The sequence below is a fragment of the Tachysurus fulvidraco genome, chromosome 25, assembly GCF_022655615.1.
Source record: "Tachysurus fulvidraco isolate hzauxx_2018 chromosome 25, HZAU_PFXX_2.0, whole genome shotgun sequence".
In the NCBI taxonomy this organism is placed as follows: Eukaryota; Metazoa; Chordata; class Actinopteri; order Siluriformes; family Bagridae; genus Tachysurus; species Tachysurus fulvidraco.
Window position 1 is genome coordinate 2984711 of NC_062542.1, and position 25174 is coordinate 3009884.

The following is a 25174-nucleotide window of genomic DNA, read 5'->3' on the forward strand; positions in this document are numbered from 1 at the left end:
TGAAGGGAACCAGACTACAGACTAACAGAATGTTAGCTTGTGGTTAGGGAAATATATATATATATAATACATTTAAATAATATAAAAATAATATAAATAAGATTTTTGACATAATTTTTCTATTTAAATAAATGTAAATAAACAAAACTTATATATATATATATATATATATATATATATATATATATATATATATATATATATATATATATATATAAATTTATTTATTTATTTATTTAGCTTGTTAGCTTGTAGTTGGGGGGGAAATACAAGCTAACAAGCTAACACCGAGCTCACATGTAGTTACAAAGAAAAACAACAAAGCAACATTTACCACAAGAACCTGGCCAGTTGTCTTATATAACCGTAAGAGAATGTTGTTTTAAAGTTCTCCAGAGAACATTAACAGAACCTTAATAACGAAATACTGCAGGGTCCCGTTTTTGCACTAGATGGCAACCCAGAGCTGAGTAACGACTACTGACGAACTTCCGCCATTGTGTAAGCAGACGTGATCATTGTTTGATTGCCACTTCAGTCAGCCAATAAAACGTCAAGCTTGGGGGCCGAACCGTGACCTGATAGGTCGAAACGCTCCTGCTATTTAAAACCTTCGAGGGCGGAAACCGAAAGGCGCCATTTGCTTCTTGGACTCTATCGGTGAATGACAATAAAACTGAGCTCGCGCGAAAAAAAAAAACCCCGAAACAAATAAAATAAGATAAAGACAACAAAACACCAGGTTCATCCTCATGGAGGCGGCGGTCAACCCGTCTATTGACAGGTAAATGTTTCTAGCTTGTAGATAGCAGTAATGTGTAGTAATTTATGTGCGAACACAAAAGGACGCTTGAGGTTGTTTAGTCCCAAATGGCTCCATGTGATCGTAATGCACTACATAGGCTATATAATAACACCTATTAGCACCGTATGAACTCTTTATGCACGGTATCGGGGTCTTACAGTTGATTTAATACATCAGGATGATTAAATCGGTTTAAAACAGTCTTGTGTAAAAAAAGAATTTTTTATATATATTTTATATATATATATATATATATATATATATATATATATATATATATATATATTTAAATCCTTTTCTTAAACCGTCATCGAAGCTAAATGTTATTTCCGTACATTTATTAACCTGTTTCGATTTTAAGTCGTTTTCTGCATGTTGTTTGCTTTTAGCCGCGTTATCGGACCAATCCCAATCCGCTTCCATAAGCCCTCGATTCGTGCACTATAAAGGGCGCGTAACGAAGGCGCTCGCGACCTACCTAGTGCCCTTCAAAAAAAAAAAGGAGGTATTTGGGATGCGGCCTCCGTAGAACGCGCGTTACTGACACAGCTGTTATGACTGTTAGCTAGTTACGTACATATCTCCGTTAACGTCGTGTTAATCCGTTAATATGCGGATTAATTTAAACATGTGGATTCTTTAGCGTGTTAATAAGATAGTAAGGCTCGTGGTTAGGTGTTTAATACGTGTCAATCACGTAAGTTTTGTCAGGTGAATAATACCGTACGTCAATGGGAAGCTAAGATCTTAAGTGTTTTACCTCAGAAGAAAATGGCACGTGACGTGTTCGTTTGATTTGTTTACTAACATGTTTACTAATAAGTGATGGGCGGGGCTATTAAAAATCAACAATAAACAAATCTGTCTATTAGGATGTATCTTAAATAGAAGGTGCCGACATTTTCTGGCATGGTTTTATCAAACGTTATTGTAATTAATAATTAACATAATACGTTCAATAAAAAAATCAACTAAAGGTTAATTAACCAAACTTTTTCTACAAAGCAGAAATAACTGTTGAATCTTAAAGGTGCCAAAATTTATGCGTCAGCCGTGGGGTTTGGTTTTTTTGACTCAATTCTGTGGCGAAGGAGGAGACACTTAAACTGAGCTCGTCTAAGAGACAGACAGACACAGATAGATAGATAGACAGACAGATACATAGATAGACTGATATATATATATATATATGTATATATATATATATATGACATAGACAGACAGATAGATACATAGATAGACAGACAGGCAGATGGATAGACAGACAGACAGACAGGTACTTTTTTAATCGGTCACCCGAACATAGCCATACAAAACAAAGGATAAAAGAAATAGAAAGAAAGTGGATATTAATTTACTAATACACAATATGTGGAAATATATAAACAGATTAAGCAACAGTGAAGCTCTTTGATAAATTAGCAGTCATACCAGGAGCAAATGAAATTCATTACAGTTCACCGAAGGGGAAAGGACACGGGACCAGAAAGACGTGTTACTGCCGGTGGATCGTTTAATCTGCGTCTCGTACTGTGAGCCAATAGAAAACAAGGGGGTGGGACTGTGATCTTTTTGGCTAGTTGTCGTATTTATTTATTTATTTACTTACTCTTTCTTAGAGTATCTATAGCTCTGATGTTCACAGACATTCAGACACACTCTGGTTTTTGTGGTCAAATTCAGGATTCTCTCTCTCTCTGTCTCTGCTAAAACGTTCTTGTTAGCCACATTGGCACCTCTGATATCTATAGCTTTAGTAATATAACGGTGATACCGTATCCATATAATATATCGCACCAAGGCCTTGGAGGATGCTGTTTCATTTTAATTTTGACTTACGTTTTCTACGACGACGTTTAGAGCGACACACATTTTTTTTCTTCTATGCTACTATTCGCAGCTACCTGTTTTTTTTTTTAAAACCAGTAATTTGTTGCCAAGTTATGCAAAACGTAGATGTCATAAGGACGTGCTGTAAAACTATTTGTTTCTTGTGCTCACATGCAAAGTCGGAGTCGCTGGTCAGCTTCACCCCATCAAGCCGTAAAAGCTTCGTGTTGACATTTTTACATGTACTACAGACACAGATCCTGTGTTTTGGACCACATGCAAATCCCTAATAATAATTTTGTTTTAAACTTCTGTGCCTTTGGATTTCTCTTTAAGGTAAAAACAATATAAAGATGAATCTAGCCGTTTACAGAATCACGCCAAAATGTTTGTCTGGTTGACTTCTGTTTATTCAAACGATTTTAAATGCCGTGGGAATGTGGAGTGTTTACACAGCGAACACTAAAAGAGAAAATAAAACTCGGGGTGTGAAACACAAGGTTTCCAACTAATATCTCTCTGCTAATTTATACACAGACAGCGAGGAGGAAACAAACAAAACCAAACCAAATAACGTACCGTAACGAGTCTAAGCTATCAGATTCCCCACCCAGACTCGAGCTGGACTAATAGATGTGAAAGAGCTCTAAGAGACGGAACAAACTAGAGCCGTGTCTCAAATTACACACTTTTTTACACGGAATATTCTAGACAGTATGAACACTTGCATTTCCTTAATATTTAGTGTTTAGTTTACCGCAAAGTCAGTGATTTTTGATTTTTTTCGTGATTATTATAAGCTCATTTAAGAGATGGTTGACCTCAATATAATTTTAATTAGGAACTCTTCTCTCGTTACCATGATTTTGTTGTCATTTTTTTTTCTGTCCAGTGTTTTATTTTTCTTATTGTTTTTTTTTTTTTAAATTTACATACACTGAGTAAGAAGGTGGCACTTTTTCAGACACCAGGCTTTGCATTCGTTGTCCTATTTAGTAATTTCACTGCTCCAGAAACATCCAAGCCATCTAATCTCTCTCTCTCTCTCTCACATGCTCTCTCTCCACACAGCAGGTCTGTCATGATGGGCGCCATGGAGTCAAGTGCAGCCAACTCGGGCAAACGTATTCGTAAACCCTCTCTACTCTACGAGGGCTTTGAGGGCCCCGGGCTGCCGTTGGCTCCCACTCCTGTAGCGGGGCCTCTGCACTCGCAGCACCTCCCAGTCAAGGATCCAAACCGCCAGAGCCGCATCACCAATCAGCTGCAGTACCTCCAGAAGATGGTGACGAAGGCGCTGTGGCGTCACCACTTCGCCTGGCCTTTTCACGAGCCAGTCGACGCCACCCGCCTCAATCTGCCTGTGAGTGTCTGCTTCGTACAGTCACAGGATGTAACTTCATAGGAATCGGACCAAAAATATCCTTAAATGGCACGAAATCCTTAAATCTCGGATGTAAACAACTCGCAAGAAACGGTCTCACTTGTTATTCTGTTATGGTCTGTTATGTTATTGCCTAGTAAAGTGGAAAGAAAGTTAAAGCAAAAAAAAAAAAAAGCACCAGATCGAATACGAGGCAACCGTCTGATAAATCTTTTACTTAAAAAAAAAAAAAGCTGAAGATAACGCCTTTGAGCTGAGGTCTGCAGACTCCTTTCCACTCAGGGCCTGTGCAGCTGCAGGCTTTCGTTCCAGCCACGTAGCACGAACACTCAAAAGCTGATTGGAAACCGAGATGAACTGATTAAACAGGTGGAGGCAAGAAAGCTTGCGGCCTCGCGGCCGCTCGTGGAGAAGATCGGAGATCCCTGTCTTGGAGGGTGGATCTGGCCAAAAATAATAATAAATATAAATCCTGTGACTGGAATTGGTCCATAAATATTTTAAAATATTAAAAAATTATGGCTGATCCAGAGATTACATGAAAAGAAATGATAAAGAATGAATTTGTCATGAGCCTCCAAATATAGGTGAAAAATTATGTTTTGGCAATGTATTTTGGAAGGAAAAATGTAATGATTTTGTTAAAAAGATTTATTTTAGCACTTTTTTGTCTTAAAAAAACAAACATGGAGCATATGCGAGTTCTCTGTCGGAGAAAAACAACATTGAGCAGCGTTTTTGTTCAGTGAAATAGGAGCTATATTTCTGTAAAGGCTTTTAACATGTCGTACCTTAAAGACGCCTTTGCAGCTCGATCGAAAGCGGACATTCGAGGGGATTCTGACCCGCGGAGCGTTCCGATAACGGCGTGTTTTCTGTCCTAGGATTACCATAAGATCATCAAGCAGCCCATGGACATGGGCACCATCAAGAAACGGCTGGAGAACAACTACTACCGCAGTGCCAGTGAGTGCATCCAGGACTTCAACACCATGTTCACCAACTGCTACATCTACAACAAGGTGAGAGAGTGCGCGCACACGCACACGCGCGCACACACACACACACACACACACACACACACACACACACACACACACACACACACAAAGGAGTAAACCTCCCCATGGAGCTTGTTTCCACTGGTTACTTATTGTTTTCTTTCCCAGTGCAGCATGTGTTAATTATTCAGGGAGTGTTCATGTAGCTTCCGTCTCTCTCCAAGTGTGAAACTTGTGCAAGACAGAATTACTTTCAAAAAAAAAAAAAAGCTTAAGAGGAACTAATACAGTGTGATTTGTGACGTAGCCGACCGACGACATCGTGCTGATGGCCCAGTCTCTGGAGAAGGTCTTTCTACAGAAGGTGGCACAGATGCCCCAGGAAGAGATTGAGTTGCCCCCTCCTGCCCCCAGGGGTCGAGCGATCAAGACCGCCAAATCCCGACGAGGAAGAGGTGAGTATTTGGTCTTGTTTGGTCTAAAGATAAGTGTATAAAAGCGTATAAGGAGAAGTTTGTGAAGGAAACGAGAGAAATTTTGCAGCTTGTTGCAGAAGGTATAAAAACTGAATCAGTCAGTTTCTTTTTCTTTGAATTATTTGAATAAAACTTGCACATTAAGACTCTCATTTAGCACCGAATGACATGTCATTGTTCGATGACCTCAAAGCTGACATCAGGTCTGTTATAACGATATTATTAGTGTGTTATCGATGTGTTGTTAGTGTGTTGTCAGGGATTTATTACCAGCTGTGTGCGCTTCTGCTTTTTGTGTCTTTACACTGTTTGTAGCCAGAAACAAACGTTTATACCACTGGGAGATTTACACGTCTCGCTCCAACATGAGCGTGCCGCTTAGTTAATGATGAACATCATCACTCACTCTCTCTCTCTCTATCTCTTGCTCTCTCAGGAGGCGGTCTGAGTGTAGCTCAGCAAGTCCCGGCCGTGTCTCAATCCGCCTATTCGCCCTCTTCTCCTGATACTCCGGACTCCATGTTTTCTGGCTCTCCTCACATGATGCTCAGTAAACCCGGACCCCCCCCTCCCCTTCCTCCCCCCACGCCTCCTATCATGACTCTGCCCCCCACGCAGCCCACCGCTAAGGTACTGCTACCATAAAAACGCACACAATCTGTTATATCTTTCTAATTTGTCACATGTGAGAGTTTTGAGTAAAACAGGGCCCGATACTTTAAATAGGGAAGTTTCATGGTGCACTTCTTTTATTTCAGTTCATGTTCTTTATCAGCCAGATCCTGTCGCCGGTCCTGTATAACGCACTGTATAGCAGCACGATTCACTTCGAGTCTCATCTTCTCGTTCCTACCTGGATATGTTTAGTTAAAGTGGATCGAAATGACTTATTTATAAATAACATTTTATTTATTTACCGGGAAAACTTTCTTAATTGAGTTTCTTGAGGCTAAAGTGACAAGCACCGTCAGCGTTTCGTGGCTGAAACTCTTACCTCTTTTTTTTTCCACCTGCAGAAGAAAGGTGTGAAGCGTAAAGCAGACACCACCACCCCGAGCACCACCGGTTTTCCCGTGCCCCCCGCTGGCCGTGCTTTAGGTATGGGTAAGGGTCGTGGTGCTCTGTCGCTGTCGCCTGTACCCAGCCTGACGTGTGGCATGGGTGTAAGTGAGCCTGTGCACCTGCAGCCAGTCATGGGACGATCCGTGCCACGGCGTCCCATCAAACCCCCGCGCAAAGACCTGCCCGAGCTGGCGAGGCCGAAGAGCGCGCCGCGTCACCGCACAAAGCTGAGCGGCCAGATGCGATACTGCAGCTCCATCCTGAAAGAGCTGCTGAGTAAGAAGCACGCGGCCTACGCCTGGCCCTTCTATAAACCCGTTGACGCGTCGCTGCTCGGCCTGCACGACTACCACCTCATCATCAAACACCCCATGGACCTCAGCACCATCAAGGTCAGTTGTGTGCTCTTAAAAGATCTAATAAGTTTAACGTGCGCTCAGGTTCGATTTCTGATCTTTCTCTGTCTAACCTGTGCAGAGGAAGATGGACGAGCGGGAGTACAGGGAGGCTCAGGAGTTCAGCGCCGATGTCAGGCTAATGTTCTCCAACTGCTACAAGTACAATCCACCTGAACATGATGTGGTGGCCATGGCACGCAGACTGCAGGTACACACACACACACACACACACACACAGGCACGCAGACTGCAGGTACACACACACACACACACACACACACACACACACACAGGCACGCAGACTGCAGGTACACACACACACACACACACACACACAGGCACGCAGACTGCAGGTACACACACACACAGGCACGCAGACTGCAGGTACACACACACACACACACACACACACAGGCACGCAGACTGCAGGTACGTACACACACACACACACACACACAGGCACGCAGACTGCAGGTACACACACACACACACACACACACACACACACAGGCACGCAGACTGCAGGTACACACACACACACACACACACACACAGGCACGCAGACTGCAGGTACACACACACACACACACACAGGCACGCAGACTGCAGGTACACACACACACACACACACACACACACACACACACACACACACACACACAGGCACGCAGACTGCAGGTACACACACACACACACACACAGGCACGCAGACTGCAGGTACACACACACACACACACACACACACACACACACACACACACAGGCACGCAGACTGCAGGTACACACACACACACACACACACACACACAGGCACGCAGACTGCAGGTACACACACACACACACAGGCACAGACAGGCACGCAGACTGCAGGTACACACACACAGGCATGCAGACTGCAGGTACAGACACACACACACACAGGCATGCAGACTGCAGACACACAGGCACGCAGACTGCAGGTACACACACACACACACACAGGCACGCAGACTGCAGGTACACACACACACACACACACAGGCACGCAGACTGCAGGTACACACACACACGGGCACGCAGACTGCAGGTACACACACACACACACGGGCACGCAGACTGCAGGTACACACACACACACACAGGCACGCAGACTGCAGGTACACACACACACACACAGGCACGCAGACTGCAGGTACACACACACACACACACACACACACAGGCATGCAGACTGCAGGTACACACACACACAGGCATGCAGACTGCAGGTACACACACACACAGGCATGCAGACTGCAGGTACACACACACACAGGCATGCAGACTGCAGGTACACACACACACAGGCATGCAGACTGCAGGTACACACACACACAGGCATGCAGACTGCAGGTACACACACACACAGGCATGCAGACTGCAGGTACACACACACACAGGCATGCAGACTGCAGGTACACACACACACAGGCATGCAGACTGCAGGTACACACACACACAGGCATGCAGACTGCAGGTACACACACACACAGGCATGCAGACTGCAGGTACACACACACACAGGCATGCAGACTGCAGGTACACACACACACAGGCATGCAGACTGCAGGTACACACACACACAGGCATGCAGACTGCAGGTACACACACACACAGGCATGCAGACTGCAGGTACACACACACACAGGCATGCAGACTGCAGGTACACACACACACAGGCATGCAGACTGCAGGTACACACACACACAGGCATGCAGACTGCAGGTACACACACACACAGGCATGCAGACTGCAGGTACACACACACACACACAGGCATGCAGACTGCAGGTACACACACACACACACAGGCATGCAGACTGCAGGTACACACACACACACACACACACACACAGGCATGCAGACTGCAGGTACCCCCACACACACACACACACAGGCATGCAGACTGCAGGTACACACACACACACACACACACAGGCATGCAGACTGCAGGTACACACACACACATACACAGGCGCACACACACACAGGCACGCAGACTGCAGGTACAGGCGCACACACCACACACACAGGCATGCAGACTGCAGGTACACACACACACAGGCATGCAGACTGCAGGTACCCCCACACACACACACACAGGCATGCAGACTGCAGGTACCCCCACACACACACACACAGGCATGCAGACTGCAGGTACCCCCACACACACACACAGGCATGCAGACTGCAGGTACACACACACACAGGCATGCAGACTGCAGGTACACACACACACATACACAGGCGCACACACACACAGGCACGCAGACTGCAGGTACAGGCGCACACACCACACACACAGGCACGCAGACTGCAGGTACAGGCATACACACACATGCACAACTCCAAATTTTCTCTCTTTATTATTTTTCATAAACATGTCTCAATTATAATTTATTTTGCTGTAAACTGATAGGTCAGTGGTTATAACACTTATTAATTAAACACTTCTGTTTAGTCACCACTGATAATTATTTACTAATTTCTCTACCTAATTATTTTCTTTCAGGACGTGTTTGAGTTCCGCTTCGCGAAGATGCCCGATGAGGTACTGGAGGAAGAGGAGGAGGAGGAAGAAGGCTTGGCGCCGACCTCACTGGGCATTATCGGATTGCAGCACTCCTCCTCATCCTCATCTTCGTCTTCATCTTCGTCATCCTCGTCGTCTCCATCCTCTTCTTCGGAAAGCGAGCAGAGCAGCGACAGCGAGCCGAGCAGCGAGAGCAGCCCGAGCTCGGACAGCGAGGAGGAGAGAGCGCAGCGTCTGGCCCAGCTACAGGACCAAGTGTGCACTCAGGTACGCACAAAAAAACACACACACACACACACACACACACACTTTTATATATTATTAATAAACCGAATCCCACAAACTCACCTTGTGTCCCCCTTCACAGCTGCGGGCTGTGCACGAGCAGTTAGCCGCGCTCTCGTCCGGCCCCATCATCAAACCCAAGAAGAAGCGAGAGAAGAAGAAAGACAAGAAGAAGAAGAAGAAGCCGGAGAAGCGCAAAGGAGGCCGGAGCAACGAGAGGGAGAGGGAGAAAGCAACCAAAGTGACCAAGAGCAAATCCAGCAAAATGGCATCCATGTCCACTCAGAGCAAGAAAGCTCCTGCTAAGAAGAACAGCAAGAGCAACAAGTAAGGCGACGTTCTCTTGTGTTTCAGCTCTGAACCGAATCGTCTACATCGTCAGCTGTAACCACACTGCAGTATTAACCTTTACTTTAAACACTGCCACAATCAGTCACAATACTCCTAACTTTTTTCCTCAAAATCACGGACGTCATGTTGGACTTATTCCTCTTGTACATTATTTTTGTAATATTTATAATATTATTTATATCTTTTTTTTCTTTTTTTTTTAAATATTACTCTGGTAATTTTTTTCTTATTAAGAAATAACCCTTTATTTTTCGGCACCTGAGCTTCACAGTACTGTATGTAACATCGTTGCCTTATTTATGTTTGTAAACTTGTATGTCATATTTTTCTTTTCAGGACGACTAAGAAGTCTTTGGCCGCGGCGGCTCGTTTTTCGTCCCCTCCCCCGCCGATTCCACAGTACGACTCGGAGGAGGAAGAGGACGGTCTGCCTATGAGCTACGACGCCAAACGCCAGCTCAGCCTGGACATCAACAAGCTTCCGGGAGACAAGCTGGGTCGCGTCGTGCACATTATCCAATCCCGCGAGCCCTCGCTGCGTGACACCAACCCGGAGGAGATCGAGATCGACTTTGAGACGCTCAAACCGTCTACTCTGCGTGAGCTCGAGAGCTACGTCACCAGCTGCCTGCGCAAAAAGCCACGGAAACCTTACGGTAAGATTTTAAATGCGTCCTGGATACCCAGCATCATCAAATCAAGGTAGAACCCATAGCTGACTCCACCCCTAAGTGCACAGAGCTCTTACGAGGTCATGGATATTTATAAAATTGTAAATGGAGGTTTCTCTGTGAGAGCTAAAAGATATGAGATGTGATTATAAGTGTGAGTGAGGATCCAGTAGACTTGTACTTAACTGTGTGTGTGTAGTGATGAAGCCAGCTAGTGGAAAGTCTCGTGAGGAGCTGGCTTTGGAGAAGAGAAGGGAGCTGGAGAGAAGACTGCAGGACGTCAGCGGACAACTAAACTCTGTCAAAAAGCCCCAGAAACCCAAAGGTGAGAAACGACTCCTTTTACATTCTCTACCTCATCACCGGCATTCGGCCAAAAAACATGTCTAAAGTGTCTAAAGCAGTAAATTACAACGTTCTTCCTCACATGCACAATCCTACCCAGTACAGCGTTCTGTTCTCACTACTACACAAGCATTACACTACTGTCAGTATAGTGTGCGAGTCAACCTGAAATTAGCTACACAAGTTTCACCAAACTCTCTATAGAGTAAAAATCAGACTCTAATCACCAATTAGACTCTAATTCTCACATGCAGTGCAGATTCTCTGCATCCAAATCTACAGCGAAGCCAAACATGCTCCTCATCACCAGTTAAACTGATGAATCTAATCTTTAGTCAGTTGGCTGATGAGTAGCTAGGACGGGTAGCAGAGCTGTTATGGCGAGTTTCTCTGTTCATGTCTTGTGGAGCTCATCAGTTTTACCCTGCAGTGTAAAAGTGCCCCATTATTACGTTGTACTCTGTAAACCGTCGGCGTTTCCTCTTCCGCAGTGGAGAAAGCCAGCGTGAGCGCAGAGCCGCACTCCATGCCCGCTCGCCTGAGCGCCAGCAGCTCCAGCTCCGATTCCTCTTCATCCTCCTCCGACTCCTCTTCCTCAGACACCAGCGACTCGGACTCCAGGTGATCGTGCGGTTTACGAGAGCACCGCGACGTGACAGCGGCCGGTCCCGAAATCCTGGCGGGATGATTTCTGGGAGGACCGGGGTTGTCCTTTCAGATGGAGAAAGGAAAAAAACAAAACAAAAAAAAAAAGAGCCAAACTGTATCATCCCTGGGCCACACTTTCATGTGCAACGACAGATTCCCAAAAGCGTGTTTTGAGACGTGTTTGTTAACGATGTACAGACTGTGTTGGATTAATTTTTCTTTCATAAAGAAGACTTTTATAAACGTGCCCATAGTGGGAGGTCATGTGGACATAGAAACTGCGCTGGAGTCTATAGTCAGTCATATACGAGTATCTTTCTGTTCGCAGTGGATTTAGAGCCCGCTTTCAAATTCCGGTTCACTAAACCACAACGTTCGACACCTACCTTCACGTTTAATCTTACGTCAGCCTTAATTTGAAGCGAGCAAAACAATTTAACTCCTCATTTCCTACAGAACTTTAGAGCGGACATTTTGTCGCGTCCCGAAGACGGCAGAGAATTCGCGACACGCTTCTCGGGTTAGTTTTGCCCGTGTAACGATTAACCAAAAGGAGCAACGTCCATCATAAAACTCGGATCGTTAGTACTCGAGGATCTTCAGTGCGATTATTCCAGTGACCAGTAATATGTTTAAAAAAAAAAAACTCGTTAAAGGGGTAGTCTGTGATTTTTAGGCCGAAGTTAGCCGTCTTAAAACTCGACGTTCGAACACTGGGCGTGGCTTCGGACGGCACGCTGAAAGCTTTATTAGTTTGAGTTTAGAGAACTAGCTTCGGGTTCCTCCAGCAGAAATCGATGCTTTTCTCACGTTTTCACAAACGTGTCGAGAATGTGATGCGTTTTGGACTTTAATCGCTGACCGCACCTTTAATTTTCACATTTCATTTATTATTTGTTCATTTTAATGTTTTTACATCATCAAATACAGGTTCTGAACATCTCAAGCCGAAGTTTGTTCTTTGTTCCGTCACCTTAGCCGGATTTTCTGACGAGGCCGATACCGTGTGCACGCTAATTATAATCCCGAGTTACCCTGACCTCAGATCCGCAGCGCTGACCGTTTTCCTACTAGCATTCAGTCATCGCTAGCATTAATCGTTCCGCTTTAAGTCACAGATTCAAAACAAATCCGCTTTTGAAAATGTGATGCCTGAAGTTTGAGCTTTTATTTCATTTGTCAGGTTTGAAATTGTGATTTTTGTAGGGGGGCGAATAAGAAAAAAAACTGTGCATGAAAACGACGGCGCGATTTGTTGTATATAACCTCCTCAGATCCATTATTCTACTTTTTCTTCTTTGTTTTGTATCAACTATCATCGTTTTAACCTGTTTTTGTTTCTTGAATGTAAGGAGATCCACCCGGTTGTTGTGAAACATGTAGCTGCACAGACACAACATTCCGTTCCTGCGATATTTATATTTAAAAATATGGTCTTTGAATTGTATATTTAGTTTGGTTTTATTTGGGTGTGAATACATGTATGCCAACTGATTTCAGAATTGTTGCGTCTTTTTTTTCTCTCTTTCTTTTTTCTCTTTCCTCTCAGAGCTCCAAATACAATCAATCAAAAAAATCTTAACACGCCACAGTAACACGATCACTCTGATCGGGCAGGTAAGTGGGCGTGTCCTAATTCTTACCAATGTGAAAAAAATGCTAGGATCTTCATCCCGGTGTGTGAACAGTTCCTCATTCTCAGCTTCATCACTCCACATCTGATCTCAACTAAAGATCCTCGTAAGACGTAATCCTGTCCGTCTCGTATGAGACGTTTGTCACTTCCTGTGGGATTATTGTCCTGATGCACGCACACACACACACGTCCAGACTCGACCAGACACCTTGTGAACATTAATTCCAGCTTTATTAAAATTCTTTCTATTAATGTTGCCCATTTAGAGCACATGAATATGTTCATTCTGATCATATAACAGCTACAAACCAGGGATGTTGAAAGCTTCCAACGAGATTCGAGTCTTTTCGTGATAACTGGCATACATAAGATCCCGTATCAGGAGGATGATGATGATGTGCCCTGACGCTGCAAAGATGACTAGAGGAACATGACGACGAATTCGAGGTGTTGTCTGTGGGATGTGCTGATCAGTGGAGGTCCCATCTCTAAAGTTACAGGACTTCAAGCATCCTGCTGCTAATGTCTTGGTGCCGGATACCACAGTACACAATTTCCCTCTGAAAGGTATAAATTTATGCTAAAACGCATGTAGATGAAGATTTACAAAAAGAAAGTAGATGTGATCATCCTGAGATTAAAGAAGGACAAGCGGTGAACACATCCTTACTCAGAGTGCAGTGTGCTCGTATGGACACAGTGTGGTGCAATTGGCCCAGAGATGCATTGGAATAAACTCAAACCTTCAGGCTGAAACAGAGAGCACTTCATGTTACATCCCTCACGCTCTGTATGAACCGGTTTGAGATCAGTTCTACAGACGAAACCGGTACGTTTGTGTTCGTAAACAGTATTTATAAAAATCGGTTCTTGGATCATTTAAGAAATTTGAGTATTTAAAAAAACATTTTTTATAGCAAATGAAGAGGCTTACAGGCAAAAAGGTGCATAAGGAAAACAATTAACATTTATAGCTAAAGCTTAGTGCAGTGTAGCCTAGTTTTCATACACTTTTCAAAGCCGTAGTCCGGTTTTAACACCATTAGATGTCTCATCATAAGAAAATGAAATCATCACCCATTTACTTCATCCAGTTTGATTCTTGTTCTACCCCAAGGTCAGGATGCACCAATACCAACACTCCCAGTTCATCACAGGGTACTTATGGTAGGTTCACTTAATCTATATGTTACTCATATTGCGTAAAATTCTGGTCTTGTTGTGTAAGGAATTAAACACCAGGGGGTGCTGTTAGACGGAAATACTTAAAGACAGATAGTAGTTAATAAAGTATTCTTTCCTGAAGACTTTCCAGTGACCGAAAACGTCCTGTTTATTACTAAATACTGACACCGGAGACTCCGTCCAAACGTTAAAAAAAAAACTACACCGTATCACAAATAATAACGTATTTACACAAACAAGTGCAGATACGTAGCTACTCTCAGAGTACATCAACCGAAAAGCACCTTGGTATAAACAGTTTATTACAGATTACATCGTTTGAGACGCAGTTTAAAAAAACTAAAAAACTTTTAACTGCTACACTTCGTTTCAAAGTAGACTCTATTGTAATGGCTTGCAGTCGCATTTGTCCATGATTTATTAAATACGCTGCTCTCATTATCGTGCTTCCATAAGCAGCAGAGCCTACAGCAAGAGTGATCACGATGCCACTTATATTAATTAGCGACATTTTTCAAATGTCGCTTTAAAACACAATTATTCTTTCCAATCATCCGTATCGGCAGTCGTATATTGGATAACCGCGTTTGGCACGGCCGAGCGTACAGAGCGTAATTACGCACTAGACCCTTTCTGTCTTACTGTCTGTTTTAATCTATGCATGTCCATTCACTGCTGTCTCATTCGGCCTGTTGTAATATATATACGCGACGCATGAGAAGGAAATGCAGCGAACAACGGAATCATATCTCATATATTCTCTTCTTTATAGCTCTAAAAGTTTGCTTGTACTAACACGCATGAGTTCTAGTGCCAGTGTTTTTGTAAGGAATGAAGCGATTTGTGCTGTGATGGCAGAATAAACAACAACTTTCCTCTAACCGAACGTCCCGGAGTGTTTTATTCCTATTATAACATATCGATTGTTAGGACATTTCCAATGGCGTCGTTTAATCAAGTCGAGTGTTTCTTTTTTAGCCTTCATTCCTCACTCTCTGTAGCTTAGGGAGGACGAAACATCTTTTCTCCAGGATCGACACGCAAACACATAAAATGCGAAAACGCAACAGTGCACGGAAATAAACAAGACAAAACGTCGTGGCGATGTTTTAGTTCCTGTTATCGCTTAAGTTCCAGCAGCTCTAACCATTTGGTTCATCATCAGTCTCTTAGTCAAAGTTAAACAATGACAAAAAGAAAAAAAACAACACAACTTTGTTACAGAGAAACCGCAGACACTTGAGACTCATTATTTAAATATTAAGCAGAAATATTAAGCATTTTCTCCTTGTAGAAAATGTCACTATAATCACCTACCAGACAGCTTGTATACAGTACATCTCTGTCTTAGCTGTTACTATAGAAACCTTGGATCTGTTACACCTACACTCCGGTCAGAGCTACTCAAGTGTACCGTATTAACCAGAAATGACTCAAATTTATAGTTCATCAGTTCATCACGATCACTCCATCTCCATCTCCATGGCAGCGGATCATCGTTCATCAGGGAGAGAGCCATGATTAGGATGAGCTGAGTTAGAGCATGACCATGGGTCTGAACATAACCTTCTGCTTCTATGGACATGTCAGTATCGGCCCTGTGCTGAATAAACCATTTGTGGTCACAGCAACGTGGGAAAAACACATCTTGCTCCTTTTTTTTTTTCTTTCAGACTTTTTCTGATATGAGAGGATTCAATGTCTAGCAATGGAATATTAAACAGAATATTTTTAGAAGGTACTGCTTACTTCACATGAGATCATATCAGCGCTAACTAATGTATACGCAGAAATGACTGCAATAAACTTTGAGTATATATATATATATATATATATATATATATATATATCTTGTTTTCATCTGTTTATTTATATGCCCATTTATATGATGTATCCGGTTCATTCAGACTGAATCAGTTTGGTTCATTTATTAAAATCTTTAAACGGACATTCGTTTCGAAAGCAGAGATACATAAAATCCACAGATGCTTCAATAATAAATAAAGCAGCTTTGATAGACGTGAGTTGTGATTTCCAATAATACCTCAATTCCTGGAACTCCAAGTGAACTCTAGTGAAAGTATTTTTTTTAGTTATCTACAACGTAGGGCTCATGGCTTAAGGTCAAGGTTTCGATATTAAACATCTAGGGTTCTACCTGCTAATCTTGTAGCTTTTGATCTGAACCGTATCCCAAAACCGGTCCCAGATTAACGTTTACACCCCCAGATCAGTGACATTGTAAGTCTTGTCAGGTTATTTATAATTAGTAGTAAGTATTCTGTACTAGAATGTGAAGTAAAGGATGTGAGGAAGTTTTGGCATGTTAAGGCTTTAATTTGTTGGGGAACAATGGTGCAGAAAATCTTGGTTTTAATGCAGCAATAACAATAATGGCTATTTTTAGGACTGAAGAATCTTTCTTAAAGACCAGGTTTTTATTAGAATATCTTATTTGCGCTGATTGTCTCGACCCTTCCTGGATTTATGAACCAAGTAAAAAAAACTGCGGTAAATGACAACATGCAGGCTTCAGCAATGGGTGCTTTGTTTTTAACCCCAAAATGAGAAATGGTACATGCTACACTAAAGGTCTAAAGGTTACTTTGAAACAAGAATATGGTTATTCTCTGTTAGCCACAAGTATATGATTATTATTATTATTATTATTAGCTAGCTTGATGCTCTAGTGTACAGTGACGAAGGTCTGTGAGCTACGGTGAGCTGGAAGGGTACGAGGGCATCATGGACTGGAGATCAGATCAGATGCTAATCACATTCTATTGAACCAAACAGTCTTGTTTGTGTACCGTTTGGTTCAATAAAACAACATCTAAATCTTTCCATGAAGCCCAGATTCATAAATCATAAATATTTATACACTCTCATAAAGTTTTAATATTGTGCTATTAAAAAATGTTGTAATACAAGTGTCATAGTTCATTATAATGCTGTGTACTGTATTGTAATAGCTATGAACAGTTATATATATATTGTAAAGCAATATATTAACTTTCTTTTTCTGATGCAATGCAGAAGCAACTAATTACAGATAACAAACACACACACACACACACACACACACACACACGCACACATTATGAGGTGAGTTTTTCACCTGAAAAACCACTGAGACTTTCATTGTTTCGTCAACGAGCGGTTTCATCTGAATATCACACTCCAAAGCTGAGATACTGCTTGATGAGTTAACCTGTAGTCCTAAAATATACAGGTACGAGCTAGTCTAATTTAAAAGCCATTACAATCTGTGTGATTATCTCGGCTTGAGTGTTTGATATATTCAGTATGATTTGAACGGTTTGCGTTTTAATCTTAGTAACAAATGGTGCGAAAATGAAGACGATTGGAGAACGTCGAAAATTCAGTGTTTGGGGTGAAGAGTTTGTACTTTGCTCTGTAATTTATAACTCAGCTTTGGAGTATGATATTTAGACAAAACCTGCACTTCTGTTTATGAAGAAGATTGCAAAAGGTCAATTTTTACTTTCTCAGATTTGCCCCAAATTCACACTGTGGATTAGTTCAGTCAAGACATACAGTGGTGTGAAAAAGTGTTGGCCCCGTCCTGATTTTTTTAATTTATTTTTTTTGCATGTTTGTCACAAGGGGGGCACGGTGGCTTAGTGGTTAGCACGTTCGCCTCACATCTCCAGGGTTGGGGGTTCGATTCCCACCTTGTGTGTGTGGAGTTTGCATGTTCTCCCCGTGCCTCGGGGGTTTCCTACGATTGGAGAAGGTTAATATTTTAATCATTCTTTCATTCATTCATTCATTCATTCATTCATTCATTTTCTACCGCTTATCAGAACTTCTCGGGTCACGGGGAGCCTGTGCCTATCGAGGCAGGATACACCCTGGATGGAGTGCCAACCTATCACAGGGCACACACACACTCTCATTCACTCACACACTCACACACTATGGACAATTTTCAAGAAATGCCAATCAACCTACCATGCATGTCTTTGGACCGGGGGAGGAAACCGGAGTACCCGGAGGAAACCCCCGAGGCACGAGGAGAACATGTAAACTCCACATACACAAGGCGGAGGCGGGAATCGAACCCCCAACCCTGGAGGTGTGAGGCGAACGTGCTAACCACTAAGCCACCGTGCCCCCCATATTTTAATAGAAAATAATAATAAAAAAAAATAACTGTAAGAGTTTAGCCTTTATGTTCTCTGAGTAAAAAATTCTACTTTCTCAGATCTTTACCAGATTCAGTGTGACTGAACAAACATCAACAAATGTACAATTTCTCAGTTTAATAATAATAATAATAATAATAATAATAATAATAATAATAATAATTAATAACTGTATTTACTTCATAGTTATTCCTTGTTTGATGAGGTGAGTAAAAACACTAAAATACACAGTGTACAAAATCCTCACTGACAGTGTAGGTCCTTTTTTGCCCCCCAAGATAATAAAGCAATGTTTTACGCTCAGATATGTAGACTGTACACTGGCAGGGAAAAGTGTTTGAACACCTGCCGTTTTTTACGTTTTAGTCTGATCACTATTAATCTCACAGATAACTGAGAACCAGCACAGAAAACAGCACATGGAGTTAAAAAAGGAAATAAATATTAAATTCTCCCATCAAAAAGTTTAACTGTTTGTATATAAGGTCTCTTGGACTTAAACAGGGTTCTAAACATTTATAATAAAAGAAAACATCACAAACAAAATAAAAAAAATTAATATTTAATCTCACAATATGTAAAGATGTTAACAAGTGTATAAAACTCTGTACTTGTCGTTTTATACAAGTGATATATATATATATACAGTATATACTGTGTACTGTGTGGAAGGAGGACGTTATGTAACAAAGGACCTGTAACTTGAGTTAAACACTGTCCTCTGGCAGCTGCATCTTCCCAAGCATGTGTGTATTGAATGATTAACCCGCGATAAGCCGATATAGTGACGCGAGCATTGCTAATAAAAACCCCATCGTGTCCCGAGACTAGCTGTGTGCTTAGAACCACAACCATGGCTCTCATTTATGTTACCGTTCTCTGCTTGGTGGCTCTGGTGTCATCTGTTGAGTTAGATGTTATAGAGCAGCCTAGTGTCATTCGTGCTGGGAGGAGTTACGCATCGCGAAATTACACCTCAATCCTTTCGGTGCCAAATGGAGAGCAATTTGGGAGCTGGACGTGGTCAGAGTTGTGTCCTGAGAAATTCTACGCCACTGGATTCAGCCTAAGGGTAACAATTTCTTCAAGTCCGTCACTGTTATAACCAGAACGTATATCTATAGCGTATCTCTATGTATGATCCTGTCTACAGATCGAACCTAACCAGTACGGAAGCGATGACACGGCTCTGAACGGAATCCGCCTGTTCTGCGTCCAAAATGAAGACCGTCGCTTCATCTACAGTGTGGAGTCCCATACTGGACAGTGAGTTTCTCTGTAAACTTCAGTGTACATTGAATTTCGCAATGCTAAATCACAACAGCACACAATATCACGTTTAGGAAAATTAATCAAGCAAGTTTGAGGTCACTATTCCTACGTAAAGTGTTATACATCTCACTACAATGACTTGTGTATGTACAGGTGTATACCAGGCATTATGAGGTATTATGAATGCTGCGTAACATGTTAGAAATACATTATGAAATCATATCCAGGAATCATATTATTATTTTTTTAAATGAGTGGTTGTAAAGTGATTTATTTAGCATTCGAAGGAGTCTCCAGTACCAGCAATAAGTCTCCCGGATGGAAGGTTTCTGGGTAATGTGCCATCTTTGTGAACCTTAATTAAGCGATTATAATAAGATAAGAGATATACCTTTATTCGTCCCACAATGGGGACATTTCTCTGTTACAGCGTCAAAAAAAAAATAAAATAAAAATAAAGACATAATATATTATACAGTATATAAGCAACACAATGTATAAATACAAAGAAGAAAAAAGAGACCACGAGTAAGTAGTTACGCTAACAGACAAATTGCACACAGGTAATATTGCACACGTTTTTAAAATGTAATGTAAAAGTAAGTACATTTTACAAATATATTCCAAATAAATATGACTAGATGCTCTTATTTCTTAAATAACAAACAATGATGTGTCAACTAGAATTAAAACACTTCATTAAGTACTTTTTTTTGTAAAACAGATTTCTCTATTTATTTCCTTAATGTATTTTATGCTGCAGTTAATAGGTCTAAACTTTAAATTAGGTCATTTGGAAGTTTGCTGAGTTTAAGGTACAAAACAAACATGTGCTTTATTAGCATGAAGCTATTAGTTCTCAGGACATTATGATGCAGTTACTTTCTCAGACCATTCAAACAACAGTCTTTGTTGACTGACTGAATATAAATCCTACTATAAATTTCTTTAACATAAGGAAGTGATATTTTATTAACTGTGAACTGTCTGAGCCGCCATGTTGAATTGGGCTTGTGGAGAATTTCCAGACTTTCTGATACCAAGATAAAGAGTGTTTTCTTTCATTTTACCTCATCTGAGGTCGATAGGTTAGGTTGATAGGTCATCTGGGAAACATGCTGTAGCTGAATCCAGTAATATTTATTACATGGAAGAACCAATCGTGGAAATTAAGCGCTATGTAAATTCAGGCCCCACAACACCAGAGAAAGTTTTGGCATGGAGGAGTTTATAAATTGCATCTGTGTGTGTGTGTGGTTTTTTTTTATGTTTAATGACATTTTTGTTTGTGGAACCAAACCAACACGCTATTTATTATTTAACCCGTTAAACTCCCAAGAGCCGAGCCCAAGTCCGGACTTCCATTCCTCACTCTTGTAACTCTACACCTTTCCCATTACTTCCACTGCAGTTACTGAATAATTGGCTGAAAGATTAATAGCTGAATTATAACCCCAGGTTTCAGAGGGTTATTATTTACCACAGAAAAAAAAATGTCGGTCTTTGAGGCAAGTTCCAGGTGATTTTAGGCGCCAAACTAATGATGCCGTGGTGCTCCACATATCCAGGAGTGCTGTCATATTCCCAGCTCTTTCATGATAAAGTGACTTATTCTATAAATTATTGAACCCTCAGGATCCTGGCCTACTTTTGAGCTTTCTGAATTCCTTTATTATTCGACTTCTCACATTATAATTATGAAAAGCAGCCAGATACTGTATATGAGCTTTATACTGTATTTTTCTGATGTAATCATATGTAATAATTTAATCCATAAATGCGATCACAAGCACTTAAACAGCCAGCATACAGAAATACATTTATACATTTTGAAATCGGTTTATTACGGATCTCTTTTGGAATCGGATGAACAAAAAATGGAGGTTGATTTAGTTAGCTGTTCACATAACAGTGATAAAATACACACAGAAGCTGCCCCAGTTCTACGGTGTATAGATGACTTTTTTTTTTTATAATGATTGGCAAGCTTAAGTGCCTATTTTTGGACTTGCAATGTTTGCCAATTCCCACCTCATACCATCCTATGATGGGGAAAGCTAACACACTCATCCTTATTCTTCTTGTCAGGAATAAAAGATGGCAAGGCCTGTGGGTAAAGACAAGATCCTAGGATTAGGGTTAGGGATAGGATTAGGGTTAGGGTTAGGATTAAGGGTTAGGGTTAGGAAAGGAAATGCTAAATAAACATTTCCTCACAGAAAACATCACCATACCATAACATTCACTTGTGTACACTGTTACTATAGAAACGATCAATCAGACTGAAGAATTCAGCAGATACTTTGGTGTAATGATTAATTCTGCACTATAATTAGGGTTAGGATTAGGGTTAGGGTTAGGATTAGGGTTTGGGTTAGGGTTTGGGTTAGGATTAGGGTTAGGGTTAGGATTAGGGTTAGGATTAGATCCGTCACGTGTCCGATTTTCATCGAATGCTTACAATATGAAGGAAAGGAAATGCTAAATAAACATTTCCTCACAGAAAACATCACCATATCATAACATTCACTTGTGTACACTGTTACTATAGAAACGATCAATCAGACTGAAGAATTCAGCAGATACTTTGGTGTAATGATTAATTCTGCACTATAATACCTCTTCACCCCAATACACTAATTACAGACATGGCTATAAACTGTGTCCATGATGCTGGAAGGGGTAAAGGCCCGGTCTCTCCGGGTAATTGAAGTATCATTAGAGATGTCCAGTAATGGACACAGCATTGATTAGATGTAGGCCGTTTGATTAAAGTGCCACCGGTGTTGGGATTATAGCCGAGCTTCCTGTAAAACCCATTTAGACTGGAGACTAGTTCTTCTGCCACAGACACAATTGCAGTAACTAGCCATCAACAACTCTGAAGTGAACTCTGATGAACCCTTCATGACTGAAATAAACTGAAAGGAATGTACGTGTTTTTTTCTTTGGGTTCAGATCAGGGTTGTTGGATTATGACTGCTAATCCAGATTTTCACATACATCTTGTCAGGAAAGTAGATCTGTCTTTTATAGAAACATGTCACAGAACCAGTTCTGGGTCTGTGTTCTTTCTCACCAAGACATTTTTCTTTTGTTGTTGTTATTTGTAGTAACTGAAGTCAAGCGGAAAGCAAAAGGCATGCAATTCAGTTTGAAGTTTCTTTGACCTTTAGCACTTAGGGCCTAGTTTTAGCCAGCAGCTGACTAACACATTCCGATCTTTTCAAGAAAACTGCAGCGGCTTAAATTTCGAAAGTTTTTAAAGTCCTCAAAAACATTCTCACCGGAAATCTTTCTTCATAAAACATCCACCTCCAACACATCCATTTCTTCAGACAGCCTCCAGACTCACTGATGCGGTTTAGGACACGGTGTGACTCGCGGTCATGTATAAAACATGAACTAAACTTGAGGCAGGCTTTGCCATACGGCTTTGTCGATGCGTATAGACTAGTGACAGAAATTCGGTGAACTCTCATTTTGAGCTCTTATACCCTCATGGCTCATTTCAAAGTGTCCAATATTTCAACAGGCTTTGAGAAATACAGCAAACATCCCAGAATGAATGTATTTGTGCCTGCTTTGTCTCGTCTGTGATTCATTAAGGAGATTCGTTTGCATTTTTCCTGATAATTCATCAACCTTAATTTGCATGAAACATATAAAACAGCACATCCTACACAAGCAACGGTCATTATGATGCTGAAAAGAAGCAATGTGATTAAATTACAGGGCAATACTTGTGAGTTAGTTCACCTAAAAGAGTCGGTTTATTAAAGAGCCGACTCAATTATGAACGACACATAAAACACACTATAACATCTGTATTAAATTAATGTTATTTTGATTGCATAATATATCAAATGAGTAATGCTACTGCATAGAGCTACATAAAAACCTGGTTTATGTAGTGTATGCTAGTCAGCTCTTCATGTTCAAAGCTCAAAGATCTGACTCATTACTGAACTACACCTAACCAAATTTTACTAGATTTTTTTATATATAATTTTTCTGTTTTCAGTGTTCTGTTTTCTTCTTCCTCAGTTTTGGTGAGTGGTCAGATCCTCAATGGTGCCCTTCTGGTACATTGAGCTCGTTCCAGCTGCGTGTGGAGCCTCACCAGGGCATCTTTGGTGACGACACGGCCGCCAACAACGTCCGCTTCCGTTGTAGCTCCAACCCAACTCTGGAAGGCCGGGGCATGACCTGGGGCGAGTACGGAGAGTGGAGTAGCGATTGTCGCAACGGGGGCATCTGTGGCATCCAGACCAAGATGGAGCTGTACCAAGGTGGACTGGACGACTCGTCACTCAACGACGTGCGTTTCCACTGCTGCACTCGCACACAGTGAGATCGGATTTGGCGCTAATCGGATTCCTGTCGTGGGAAATCTGTTTTTTTTTTGTTTTGTTTTTTAGAAGTGAAAGAATGATATGATGTCATTGTTCTGATAAATATCAGGATGCGCTTTTCTCAGAGTTGCAACGGTGACACTTCTGTGACAGTCTGACTATCTTCGATTCCCAATTAGATGATTGGATATAAAAATAAATTCATGTCATTCATATGGAACTGCTGTTCTATTGTATTGTTGGAAATGAATTATTGTCACACATTCTGGAATATGAAAGCACTAAAAATATTTTAGTCATTAGATTATTAGATATATTAACAATTCACAGTTTTATTGCTGTGAAATGAAACAAAGGCAAATCTATCGTTGGGCACTAAACAGAATAAGAGGGTTTTACACTTTCCTAAATTAAATATAGATCCGTTTTAATCCAGTTTTTCCCCACCACCTTTTTTCCATAATTGAAAATTGTTTAATGAGTTTTCACATTTACATTCTGGCCCTTGAGAGTTAATACAAAGAGACCAGGCGGAGATAAAAGCACGCCGTTGTTGTGATTGCAAACACATTTCAATATTGCTGTGCTTTTCGTACACACCGGTTCTGTTGATTTATGGATTAAAACGTCAACATCGCCCAAAATCTTTATTTATTTATTTTGTTAAAACTGAGGCATTGAGGGCAAACGATAGCAAAACTAATGCATGAAGGGCAAAAGTAACCATGAATAAATGAATGTCAAACGTCA

At 41.5% G+C, this 25174-nt stretch overlaps 2 protein-coding genes across 3 annotated transcripts; both read left to right on the plus strand.

Annotated features, from left to right (window-relative positions):
• The first annotated feature begins 622 nt into the window (after positions 1-622).
• brd2b (bromodomain containing 2b) lies at positions 623-13301 on the plus strand. 2 transcript variants are annotated; one of them, XM_027157708.2, is made up of 12 exons: positions 623-784; positions 3707-3998; positions 4904-5041; positions 5328-5475; positions 5933-6126; positions 6513-6950; positions 7036-7164; positions 9487-9774; positions 9875-10119; positions 10480-10799; positions 11014-11139; positions 11651-13301. In XM_027157708.2, exons 1-12 carry the CDS (start codon positions 753-755, stop codon positions 11782-11784), a joined length of 2484 nt encoding a protein of 827 aa, XP_027013509.1. In that variant the 5' UTR covers positions 623-752; the 3' UTR covers positions 11785-13301. The 2 variants fall into 2 exon arrangements, with proteins under 2 accessions (XP_027013509.1, XP_047664484.1); XM_047808528.1 differs by having other exon boundaries at positions 630-784; positions 3710-3998.
• A 6318-nt stretch (positions 13302-19619) lies between these two features.
• LOC113649696 (vitelline membrane outer layer protein 1-like) lies at positions 19620-24644 on the plus strand. The gene is made up of 3 exons (XM_027157604.2): positions 19620-19869; positions 19951-20063; positions 24117-24644. Exons 1-3 carry the CDS (start codon positions 19651-19653, stop codon positions 24421-24423), a joined length of 639 nt encoding a protein of 212 aa, XP_027013405.1. The 5' UTR covers positions 19620-19650; the 3' UTR covers positions 24424-24644.
• The last annotated feature ends 530 nt before the right edge of the window (positions 24645-25174 follow it).